The 13,472-nt window shown below is 35.2% G+C and overlaps 1 protein-coding gene across 1 annotated transcript in view; it reads left to right on the top strand.

Moving 5' to 3' along the window:
• Positions 1–6,686: 6,686 nt before the first annotated feature.
• LOC145685414 (cyclic nucleotide-gated channel beta-3-like) overlaps positions 6,687–13,472 on the top strand; it is a 43,636-nt gene continuing 36,850 nt past the window's right edge. The window contains exon 1 of the mRNA XM_081757808.1: positions 6,687–6,770. Coding sequence (XP_081613934.1) covers positions 6,744–6,770 — 27 coding nt within the window. The 5' untranslated portion in view covers positions 6,687–6,743. The remainder of the gene's footprint in view (positions 6,771–13,472) is intronic.

Genomic DNA, 13,472 nt, shown 5'->3' with positions numbered 1-13,472 from the left:
ATATTTTCTGTCTAAGTGTTTCATCTGTACGTACTTTCCATATGAAACAATATAGGCGGTCAGGACCTCATATACAAATGGACGTATATAACATATAGCTTACGAAGGTAACATACATTTATATGTATGTAATATAAGGAAGACTGTTAGATATCAGACATCCTGCAACGGCATGATGTAACATCTAAGAGCAGTGCCTAGGTAGCATACTGATAAGGTATGCTTCGTACGGATTTCTGTAGTAAACAAGAGGATTCATATATCTGTACAACATACCGCTGTCCGGAGAATGGATTTTTCTCAGTCCATGTTTTAACCTTGAGCTCATATTATTTTTTAAGAGATGAATTCATTCGAGAAAGTTTGACTTAATACGTTGTGTAAAGGGATATACTCTATGCATATCTTTGATCGACCTGTTTTACTTTCGTTCCCTTTTTTCACGGTGCATGAGTTTTTCTCTTATATTTTTTAATTATAAAAAAAATGTTTATACTGTTTGTACAAATATTATGAATAAATAAGTCTTTAAACATGCTTTCCTCTATAATTGGACCTCTTGCCCGTTGCAGCACGGAGGTAAGAGATTTGTTGATTAATAATGACTCTGCCCGTTGCAGCTAGGTATAAAGGAACCTCTTGCCGTTGCATCTCGGAGATACGTGAGAATACCTCTTGCCCGCTGCAGCTCAGAGCTAAGGTGAGAGGAATCTCTCCCGTCCGATGCGGCTTGAAGAAGTCGCCCCTTTTATAGCTAGTCTTTGGAGTTGGAGTCTATGGAGGGGTCTTCGTGTTCTCTTCGTATCTCTTCGTGTTCCATCGGTGTGAGGACATCCATCGATTGCTTGCTGTGCTTGTACCGAAGTACATGATTTTATTTACTAATACGGGATGCTTCTAATGTAAGAGGATATTGCAATATTTTAAGAGACGTTGTTCCTCCCTACAAGCCAATTACTCGTAGAATAACGTGTACTTTGTGTTGTTCCTTATAGTTCCGCCTCTTACCAATCGTGTTCTTTGTTGTCAACTGTGAACAGAACTAGCGTTTTGCAGAGACCTGCCATTGCGATAAAGCGCTTCCAACGTAAAGTGAATACATACAAACGAACTACTTTTATAATAATTAATGGCTTGGGGAAATGATACATTTAATAATTTGAAATATAAAATAGACCTCTATTACCAAACAGAACAGTAGATCATCTCCTGAATTTTAAGGTGACGATAACGACTAAATTTTTAATTCAAGAAAGCAAATGAATGGTTAATATCAAAGCTTGACATTACCCAAACCTTAATTTTTCAGGAGACGGAAAAGGTAAATCTGACACTTATTTATCTTATTAATTGTAGGAACGTTCAGTAGATCGAGATTGATGCACAGAAGTAATAATCTCTAAATGTAAAACTTTGTACTTGCTAGTTTTTGGCATCAAATCTGCAGTTACTTTACGACACATTAATGATATTGCATTTTTCACTTTTATTTCTCTTTAATATATGAAACTTACTCTGAAATTAAAGTAGGGCCAGTGATTGAATTGAGCCGGTATAGCTTGGTATGCATACCGACAGCCAATTAAGATGCCAAAAATCATACTAGCTGTAAAAGTTCAATAAGTAATAGAGTCACAGTGTACCTACACCACGTGAAGGAGATTGGTTTCTTTTTTGGTAAACCAACTTCTTAAGGAGCTAAATTTTACTTAATTTAGTCTTAAAGATAGTACAGATGAGTATTTTTACTAGAATAAAATACTAGATGAGTATTTTTTTTACCTCAAATTAAATGTAGTGTACTTTAGGATGAATGAATATTTGAAAATAGAAAGTATTTTCGAATAGAAGGTCATTTAGTTTCATTCTAGCGTTATATTCCACGGACAGATTAGTAATTTTGCATTCTCAGCATCATACTATCCCGCTAATGTCAACAGCACTGCGGGGAGTCTATGAAGGAAGGTGGATATCCATAATTATTCAAATAGGAATAATGGAGAACCGAATTTTGATTGTCCATATCTTCCGGGACCAATTTCATAGTTCACCGCCATTGACAAACCTGATTCCTGACTTTTGAACTATATTCTGGCCAAAATATATCGTGATTCATCAAGTAATTCTTGACATTTTGTGTCTCCGGAACAAATACACGAACAGACAGAGTGAATAGCTATATAAAGGAGATTTCGACAAACCAAATTCCTTAAAAATAAGGTCCACTATTTTGAAATATATTAAAGACAGATCTATGCATACGAACGTACAGGCAGTAATTTATTTCCAATTTGAATATTGGGTATGATCTGAATTCGAAATGGGAGATCTATTAATAAACTAATGGCTTGAGAAATCAATATAAATTCGTACAAATATAAACACCAAAGTTTTATGTACAAGTATGCCATAGTCGCCCATCAGACGAACGCTGGGATGGTACATCTTAAATGGCTGGCTCCTACATTTTTTAATCATTTTCCAATGACATACGAACTATTGCTCACGAGACCAGAATATTCTCGTGTCTCGTCTCGTTTCGAAAATTCACACTTCTCAGAGAGACGAGACTAGACAACTATTCAACGAAATGAGACGAGACAACAGTTTACGAGCCGAGGCGAGACCTGCGCATTAATAATGACGCTCACCAGCCAAGAAACTATTTATTTATTTATTTATTTGTTAAAGGAAAGGTCACATGGAGAGAATGGAGCCTCCACTCCGAGGTCACATCAGCCCTTTACGTGAAACTAGGACTGGAGAAGAAAGCGGCCCTGGCTTAAAAGAAGGGACCACCCCGAAATGCACCCGGGGGACTGAGGAAAAACCTTAGTCAGGATGTCCCGTCGAAGCAGGGTTCGTGTCCACGTTCGACCTACCCAAATGCCTTGTGGTAGGCAGGCACGCTACCCCTACACCAGCGGCTGGGCACAAGATAATTAATCTGTCTCGTTTCATCTTGTCTGGATACGTGGCGGTATAGACGCTTCTGTTTCTACATGAGACAACAATTGAATAATGAGACAGGATCTAAGTGTCGCATTGTATTGTTCAAAGTTGTTTTAGTACCAAGAAGAATACGTTTGTAAAGAGTTCATAGCTTAAAAGTTGTTGCTTCTGTTTTAAAGCACTTACATGGTCGCAAATTCATGTTTGTCGAACAGTGGTCGTGGGTTTACTAGGGGTTCTCCCGCTTCCTCCCACTTTCTTTATTCCACCATTTCACTCATCTCACATCACAGTCTCCTTTAGCCTAACCGGCATAACCGTGGGACGTAAAACTTAAAGATTTCATTTTCTTTTTTCTCTGTTTTCTCTCTCTCTCTCTCTCTCTCTCTCTTTTTTTTTTTTTAGTTTTGACATTAGGCCCTTTCTCATTTTATTCAATTGTCCTCTTGTCTCGTCTCGTTGATATCATTAAGCAATTAATATCAGTTTGCCGTGAATAAATTCAATTCAATTTCCTTTTCGTACATACCCCCTCCCCATTTGATTGTGACGCCACTGCCTTGGATTGACGTTGTGTGTGATTCTGTTTCATATCCTTCATTGTGACAGTCCCTTCTATCTTCCTTGGCCCAGGTTACTTCAAACTACACACACTTTCCTTCATTGTTGTCCGACAAAGACGTGTAACGATGCATTTTTCTTTACTATTGGGCGCTACACCAGTATAGGGACCAAACTGTTAGTCCAATTCCGAAAATTCCAACGTTTTGGATTGAAAACACATACTCTCCAATAACATTGCTCTCTTATCATTTTTTCATATCTTCAATAGTTACTGAGATACAGTGTTGGGAAGTAACGTAACGCAAGTAACGCGTTACTTGTAACGGGTTACTTTTTAAGTAACGTTTCCTAGTAACGCGTTACATTTTTTCCATAGTAACTGTAACGGTAACGCGTTACAATTTTTTAAGTAACGCACCTAGTTTGCGTTACTTTTTTCGCGTTACATTTCGGATGAGTAACTACAATATATGTATATTTTTTTTCGGAAACAAATGTTTCTTTCCTGTAAGTGAATTTCTCAGAATGAAACAATCGAGCATGAACTACGTATGTCAGTGACCAACAGTCACAGACACAGAGAAACAGATAAGTTCATAGTGTCACTTGCTGTTTTTTGAAGATGAGGACAATCTTGGGGAAATCACGTGTACTGATTGCAAGCACCCGGAAGATTTTGTCGTAGATTTTGACAGCTCCAAATCAATACATTCAGTGACTGAACTAGGAGTGCGATGATACCGGTAGTCTATTTTACTTTGGTTGGTGTTGTTTTTATAAAAATGGAGGACGAAAATATTTTGCCGTGCGAACATTTTACTCAGCTCTTAAGAATACATTTTTCTTAAGAGCTGAGGATGATGGTGGACAGAATTTAAAAGTAAAGTGTCTGAAGTGCCCCGGCGGAAAATATTTATCAACAACTAAGGTACCATAATTAACGATTTACAGTAAGGGGTTAATATGAATAAACTGTGTTCTGATGAGCAGGCCTACTTTATTACTAGAAAATAGTTTGCTGATGGTATGTAATATTGGAGTTTTTTCAGAGCAGTTTGCTTATCCTAGAGTCCCGTTGATTATAGAGTAGTGTAATGTTTCTCTATATTCTGTATTTTTAATTTTACATAACAACATTGTTATTATTATATAATTAGTTTAGCAGAATAATAATAAGCAACCGTTTTTTTCTAACGCTAAGGGATGAGCACGAGTCAATCTAAAACTCGACTCGACAAGAGTTCAAGTCGAGTTTCGAGTCAAGTCAAGGGTAATATCCTCGAGTAGAGTTCCGAGCCGATTCAGTTTTTCGCGTCGAGTTTCGAGTCCAGTCGAGTTTGATAAATGGCTCGTTCGTTTTAAGTCGTCTTGAAATCATGGCCTGATTACACTGGAAAACGAAAGCCATGAGAAATGTAAGCTAAGCAGTAATATGGAATACTTTTAGTGTTGCTCACGAGAGGGGACACTGATCGCAACTCCTCTCGTCTCGATAGCGAGACCACAAGATATTTTTTATAACAAGCTCGGCTACTCTCGGCTCAACTGAGAAGATAGCTCGAGCCGGCTCACTTGGGGTGAACCATCGACTCGAACTGACTTGGTTGGGATGAGCCATCTGCTCGGTTCGGCTCAACTGAGCCGAGGGCTCTAGCCGAGTCGGTTTTGTGAGCTGTTGGCTCGGCTCACTTCTCGGTTCGGGTCGATAGTGAATGAGCTGTGAACCGAGCTGCTCGAGTCGTTGACAATTCTAAACCCGGATCGAGCAGTTTTGAAGATATTTGGCCAGTACCCTATAACTTTTAACAGTGTTTGGCTCGAGCCCGAATACTCAAAACTCTCAACCCTGAAGATATTTGCCCAGTACCCTATAACTTTTAACAGTGTTTGGCTCGAGCCCGAATACTCAAAACTCTCAACCCAAATTCAGAAGCTTGTGAACAATGTCCTTGACTCCTAGCCTTCACGGCTTCCGAGGTTGGCAATCAACTAGTTTTTTAGTATTCAAATACAAACCGCCTATCTTTCTTTTTATATACAATGTTGCTATAATAATAATAATAATAATAATAATAATAATAATAATAATAATAATAATAATAATAATAATAATAATAATAATAATAATAATAATAATAATAATAAGTTGTAGTAGTAGTAGTATAATTGATAATAATTATACTGTCTATGTAATATACTTGAAGAATGTACTCGAAACTACACACCGGATTTGGCTCGAGTAGACTCGAAACTCGACTCCAATTCAAGTCGAGCTGGAGGAAATGTTTCGAGTCGAATCCTCGGGTCGAGCTCAACGATGTCTGTTTCTAGTCGAATCCAGTGTCAAAGAAAACTCGCTCGTGTCCATCCCTACGAGTAACGCAGTATGGCATTTTATCAATGTTATATTATATGAAAATATTCATATATCAAGTAAAAATTTGTCCTTGCATTTACATAGTGCGATTCAGAACGTGCAGTAATAATAATAATAATAATAATAATAATAATAATAATAATAATAATAATAATAATAATAATAATAATAATAATAATAATAATAGTAATAGTAGTACGGAAAATTGAAGCCATACTTTTTTCACATTTTTAAAGTTTCGGATATAAAAGTAACGCGTTAGTAACGCGTTACTTTCGAAGTAAAGTAACAGTTACTTTTTGGGGCAAGTAACGCGTTACTAACGCGTTACATTTTAAGAGAAAGTAAAGTAACTTGTAACGCGTTACATTTTTACAAGTAACTTACCCAACACTGCTGAGATAGAATATGTAAACGCACTTATGGGACAAAAAACAATCCCCACATTGAAAAAAATGGTGATCGAAGGGTTAAGTTCAATATCCTATGCCACCAACATATTACAATATAAGCTGATTTGGTAGAATGAAACGGTAGAAGCCCGGAAAAATACACCATCATGAACTTACATTGAATTCATGATTTTTTTTTTTTTTTTTTTTACCAGACATAAGCACTCTACACGGAATATTGAAGAAAAAAGGTACTTAAAATATAATGACACTTTCCTTAGTAATGGGAATATTAGAAGGGGAAACGTTTACATGCACTTCTTCTTTAACGGAAGGAACATTTTGTTGTTTCCATGACAACGACGCATGGGATGAGACGGCGCATACGCTATGTAACCGAACTCAAGTCAAGAAGAAATGGAAGCGAATCCAAAGCATTCGCGAGCAGCGGTGAAGAGATGGATCGCTTATTCCTCCTAAAAAAGGTTAGGATGTTGTTTGTTTCTTGTAGCAATAGAAAAATAGACTTGATGTGTTGTGTGTGCTTGTTAGAAATAACTACTTACTAGATATCTGTCAGCAACGGTATGATCTATACAGCCTTTATGGAGGGAGATGTCACACATTGCATCCAAACAGATCAATGAAAAGCATCACTTGTTGTTGTTAGTTCGTCATGGTGAGCAAATAGAGAAATTCAGCCGCAGTATGTGGTTACATCAATGGGGAACTGTTTGATTTAAACCATTACCACAAACAGTATGCTCAAAATATAGTAATTTCTTGTTCACAGATTGTGTTATTGAAATAAATTATAACTCCTACCAGCTATTCTAAAAAAATCATCATTTATAAACGTCTTACCGTCTTTTGAGATTTTAAATCAAAGTTAGCAGAAATATAATGAATCAATGTAAAAATCAGAGGTTCTCAGCCTTATTTACCTGGCGCCATCCTTCATAACTCCTATCACGTCCCGTCGTAGCAGCTCTTAACTGGCTCCTTTTGAGATTTTAAATGCACCATTGAATTTCAAATTTTCAATAATAATAATAATAATAATAATAATAATAATAATAATAATAATAATAATAATAATAATAATAATAATAATAATAATAATAATAATAATAATAATAATAATAACCAATTTTTGTTCATAACCACACTACAAAACAGAAGAAGTGTTTTAAATATATCACACACTATTTTTAAGAATTAACGCTTTTTGGACACGTAAAGCACACTTTTTAGACACTATTTTACCAATTTTCTCCTCAAAAATGTTCAAAAAGTGTTTAAATGATGTTTTATTATTTTTACAGTGCAGCAAGAGTTCTGCATACCACTATGGTGCAGTATTACTTTTTACCAGCTTTGTTCTTCATGGGTTCTTACTCAACAGTTATTTTGTTTACATGGCATTAATGCCTCTTTTTTTCTTTCTTTTTACATTATTCGTAATATTTTTAATTATGAATATAGTTTATTTCTGTCAGTAGTTGCGCCCTCTTTTCTCACTCTTCACGCCCCTCAGGTTGTGAACCACTGCTCTAAAAACATCAATGGGAACTATTACCTGTAAATATTTACATTTCTTTTTCAAACTCCGATTTCATTACTTGCCCTTAATAATATTGTAATTTTCAGAATACGAGTATAAACAAAATCTATTGATGAACCAATGAATTCGTTACTTGAAGACACTACGCTTTTGTATAAGTGCTCAGTATAACCAATCGATCTACGTAATGTATTGTGTGTATTTTCATTTAGTCTACACGCTCCTGAGCTTGAATCCCCATGGCTGAGCACGTGTTTCCTGTTGAAGTACAATCTTGGATGTAATTGTTTATGAACTAAGAGGTAGAAAACTTTGGTCTAGAGAGCCAGAATGAGAACCATGAGATCGCGTGATGACCATATACTACGCAACTAAAAGCTGTTTGGGCGCCGCGGTGGCTCGGTGCTGGAGCATTCACCACTGGTGCTAGGTGTCCCTGGTTTGATCCCAGCTCTCGCAAAGTGGGCTTTGTGGTGGGCAAACACATTGTGTGCGTGGGTTTTCTTGGAGTTCCCCTGTTTTCTTTCATTTTCGTCATTTCACTATTACCATACATCTCATCATTACTTTCTCCCTTAACCTCGGTACATAATCGTGGGACGTTAAAATCCAGTAAAAATAATAATAATAATAATAATAATAATAATAATAATAATAGTAATAATAATAATAATAATAAAAATAATAACTCCATTCGGTCGTGCGGAGGAGCCCTTCGTGAGCTATAGAGCTAATTCAAGGAAGTTTAGTTTATAAAGTAGCTTTAATATTGCAGAAGACGGAAGAACTAGAGCCCTAGCTTTATATGCATTAAACATTCTAAAATATGAATAAAAATACGCAATAAGAATAAAGTAATATGCAACTTGTTCACAAACACTTAAGAAACAACTTGTTTATTTCAGATTCATTTGTTCACAATGTTTACTGTGTGCGGAAAAAAATAGAACAGTACGCTACTAGGAGCTTTTCAAGATTTTCTGGTGTCAAACGTTGTCTATTGTCTGTTAAAACAAGTCTATAGGACAAAAATAAATCTTTTAAAATCAACTGAAGTGATTGGACAACATTTGTACAATGACAAATAAAGTTCGGAACACTCGTTTGGTAAAAATTTACTGATCCCACACATGTACTGGTAAATTGACTTGACCTTTCCACTTCCGCGTTCGAGCTAAGCACCTTATCCAGCTGCTCCTTATTTTTTCCCCTTCTCGCCTTTTAGAGGATCGACCTTGAGTTTATCAGACGCTTAATCATTTCAATTGTTGAAATAATTATTCCAATTGTGGAACATGAATGAAATTAATATCCTAGATAGACAGTATCATTTTTTAATACTTAGTATTCCAGAGGATAAGAAAAATACTTTCTAAAAAGATGCTCGATGTACGTAAAAAAAAAATAAATAAATAAAAATAAAAAATATAACAATTCAGGGCGTTAAGAATATTAAAATGATTCGTAACTTCAAATATATGTAGAAATATGTGAATACTCTTAGAATATGCACTAATCTTCAAAATATATATTTTCCCAAATACAGCCTTACTAATAATACTAATATTATAATTAGACGGTTCGGTCAGGTTTGTGTTTTCTCAAGAAAACGAAACTGTAAGGTCAAGCAGAAGCAAAGAGAATCATACATGAGAAGTATAAAATCGGCTAAACTTTGGTTATATCATTTGCCACCGCGATATATCACTTTGGTTATGTCATTGCTCAATGAATTTGATACAGCACCAACGGCGCTGACTTTCCAAAATTCATGTGGGTGCTTATGTCAGGACGTCAGGATGTCAGGACGTGAATTCTCAATGTCAGGACTATTATTATTATTATTATTATTATTATTATTATTATTATTATTATTATTATTATTATTATTATTATTATTATTATTATTATTATTATTTTAATAATTTTAAAAATAATTTATTACGCATTTTTCACGCATGTATTGTAGGGAAGTTCGATACCTTTAGTTGAGGTGGCATCAGGCCCGTATCCAGGGGATTCTAGGGGCCGGGCCCTCTAAATTTTTACTGGCGCCCCTAAAATTTTCACAATAGGTTTGCAAATGAACTATAATATAGTGATAAACTATGATATGCTTGGATCGGGCCACCCCTAACTTCTACCGCTCCCCCCCCCTACATTTTTTGGCTAGCTACCCGCCTGGATGGGATAATGAAAAAAAAAATTAAAAATTACAGAACTTGAAAGAAGAATGACTGACTTCAAGCACTAAAAAGCACTAATAAATAAATCAACTTTTTAAAAAAGAAATAAAAAACGACTTCAAACATGCACTAAAAGGCAGAAAATGATAAAAGAGCTGCTAAAAATCAGATAATAATTAAAAAGCCAAACATTAATAGCTGAAAATTACTATCGAAATAATTTTATATTAGGCATTAACTTGCTCGGACTGGCACGACTTCAAAAATGTTTTATTGATAATAGTAATAAGTTATTTTATGCTTTTAAACGCTTTATTATCGTTGTTGTATATTTTTTCTTCCAGCGTTCTAAAATCATTGGCAACGAACGACGCACCTTTTAGTGCCACAAAAGTTCTTTTTTTCTCGATTTTCTCAAAAAAAAAAAAAAAAATCACTTGAGAATTTGTTGTCAAGTGTCTTTAGGCAATATTTTAGTTAAGCAGAAATTAAAACGTAAGAATCAATTATAATTTTAGGTATTATCTCATTAACGATATGCTTGGATCGTATTATCGTTAATTTTAGGTATTATCATTGTCGTCCTGCTAGTATCATAATAAAGAGCTTAATAAAGGTATATTTCACGATTAGTTCCAACTCAATATGTGACATGGTTCTCAGACAGCATCAAGTTTTAGTTTTACAAAGAAATTCGTTTTTCTTCATTTTCTCGAAAACTACGAATAAGCCCTTAGACCTACTCACGCATAACATTTTGTCCAGTTGAATAAGATCTAAGGATTGGTACATACAAATATATCTCAAAACTAACTAACTTTATTGCCTATGGGACCCGGAGGTTCAATGCGACATTTGCAAAAGTGAAATGAAATCTTTAAGTTTTACGATCCACGATTATGTCAGCTAGGCTAAAGGAGACGGTGATGATGAGAAATGAATGAAATGGTGAAATGAAAGAAAGTGGGAGGAAACGGGAGAATCCCGAGAAAACCCAAGCACACAGTGTTTGTCTCCCACAAAATTAGTTTGAGCTGGGATCGAACCAAGGACCCCATGCAACATAGGTGAATGTTCTACCACTGAACCACCGAGGCCCTACATTTGCAAAAGCTCTTCATTTAATTCTGTCCATAGACAACTAGATACAGTTTCTACTTTATATTCCTATTTCTGCGAGATCCATCTTAACATTGCCCTCTTATCTGCACCTAGATCTTGCTAATGGTCTTGGGTTCCCAGTTAAGATTTTGAAAGTACATTCTTCCATTCTTCTTGGCTACATGACCTGCCCACCTGATCCACCTAGACTTAATGATCCTAACAATGTTAGGTAAACCATATAAATTACAGAATTCGTCCTTATAAAGTTTCCACCATTCCTCATTTTCGTCTGTCTTGGATTCCGAATATTCGCCTTAGGATTTTATTTTCAAACACTTTCAATCTGCGATCTTTGCTCAAAGTAAGCGTCCATGTTTCGCAACCATACAGCACAATAGGCATAATTACGTTTTATGAGGTATATCTCATGTTTGGACAAAATAATTTTCGCTAGACGCTTATGATATTGTAGAAATTATTCATGATGAATTGCCTTTATTTAAGATTCATTGAAAGCTCTGAGATCTACTATAACATTCACTTTAAAGAAGGAACAAGGAAGCTGATAAAACAAATTACGTCAACCAAGGTCTACTACGCGATCGATATTGAGATGATCCCTACGGGGGATTGAGAAATCTTCAATTAATTCAATCTAATGAACTGCTGTGACACAATTACTTCTAGTTCATTAGATGCCGCCTGCATTCTCTGTAGCATTTCAACTCACAACATAATCTACCAGCCAAGTTTCGTTAGGTTTCTCTTAGTATGTGCAGGTGGTCTTTCCATAGGTGTCGAACACAAGTATAATTGGATTTGTTTAAAAACAAAGCGAGCATTATGGTTGAAGTAAGTAGTCTTTTTAATCTGGTTATCAGAAGGAATGCTTTTGTATGTAGTATGAGGCATTTATGTTGCCAATATATGTAAGAGATAGTCTCCATTTACAAAGAACTTAAAAAGTTCGTTACTGAATTTTCTGTCTGTGTGTGTGTTATTTGCGATTTCTTCAATTTTGAGCCCTCCATTCGATAGAACATTAAAATCTACCTGAGAAAGTGATGAAATTTTTTGCGTCACTCTAACCGTTCCCGAGATATTGGCCGGAAAAGTTCGAATATCGGAAGATTTAAGGAGCCATATCTCGGGAACCGTAAGTGATAGAGACGATATTTTGCTAATTTTCGCGAGAAACAGAGGAAGGTGCGGATAAAAAGATTTACTTTTACATGTAGGAACAATGACAGTTATCCTTCCCGGTCCATCTCTCCATTCTTTTTAAGTTTGTTCTGGCAATGCTCTTGGAGCATTTTCATTTTTTTTTAATTCATTTGCACTAATTCTTTATATTAGCTATTATTTACTCATTCATTAGTAATGGAAGCTTTCGAGCTGAAAACAGGTGAAATACAAATATCTTAATACTAGCTGAAATGCTCGTTCTTCGCAGGAGCAGAATAGATTTACATTACATATTTTAAAGTTATGTTTAAGTCTCCTCGTCCTATCTAGGAACCGTCTTTGAATCGAAATGAAATTACAAAACCCAGCTCGACTCAAGTGCTAAGTATGTTTAAAAATTCATTTTAAACGAAATTATTCTTTGCAAAAAAAAAAAATAAATAAATAAATAAATAAACAAAATAAATAAATAAATAAATAAATAAATAAAATAAAAACCTCACTTCTCTCCCCCCCTTAAGAAACGCATTTCATTTAAAATATAATGATAAAAACCGAACTACTAACAACGTTTAAAATTCATTTTAAATGGTTTAACATTTTTCTCACTTTGGCCATTTGATGAACACAAAATGGGAATTAAAATGTTGTATTATAGAAATTGGCCCTTTCCCCATTTCGAAGCAGAATTTCCGGAAATGCTGGGATACGGGTCAACTTATTTTTTTTTTTTTTTAAAGGAGTTTATATACCGAATTTCATCTGCCTAAGTTATGAGATATTCGATTTTTCACATAAATTTTTAACCCTTTCCTCCCTTCGGATACGTATGTTAATGGAAGTTACATGACAAAAACCCGGATCTTGAGCCAAAGTATAAACTAAGTTCAATAATTCATTTGAAAAAGTTCTGCTATTTTCCCGTGATAATGAAATGGATAACGCTCGATTTGAATGAGAAGAAAAACAGAAATTCTCTCTCTTCATCTTAAAACCATGATTTTTGGAACAAAACTGGGAGATGTATCCGCTTATTTTTTAATGAGTTTATATACCGAGTTTCACCTCTCTAACTATTTTTGACAGATCTTCGCTCCAACGATACGCATTATCCCTCGAGTAGCAATTAACCGAGTTTTCAGACAGTA

Source organism: Thermobia domestica, chromosome 1, assembly GCF_964235325.1.
Source record: "Thermobia domestica chromosome 1, izTheDome1.hap1.1, whole genome shotgun sequence".
Taxonomy (NCBI): domain Eukaryota; kingdom Metazoa; phylum Arthropoda; class Insecta; order Zygentoma; family Lepismatidae; genus Thermobia; species Thermobia domestica.
The sequence above is the reverse complement of the archived record's forward strand: the minus strand, read 5'-3'. Positions and strand labels throughout refer to the sequence as shown.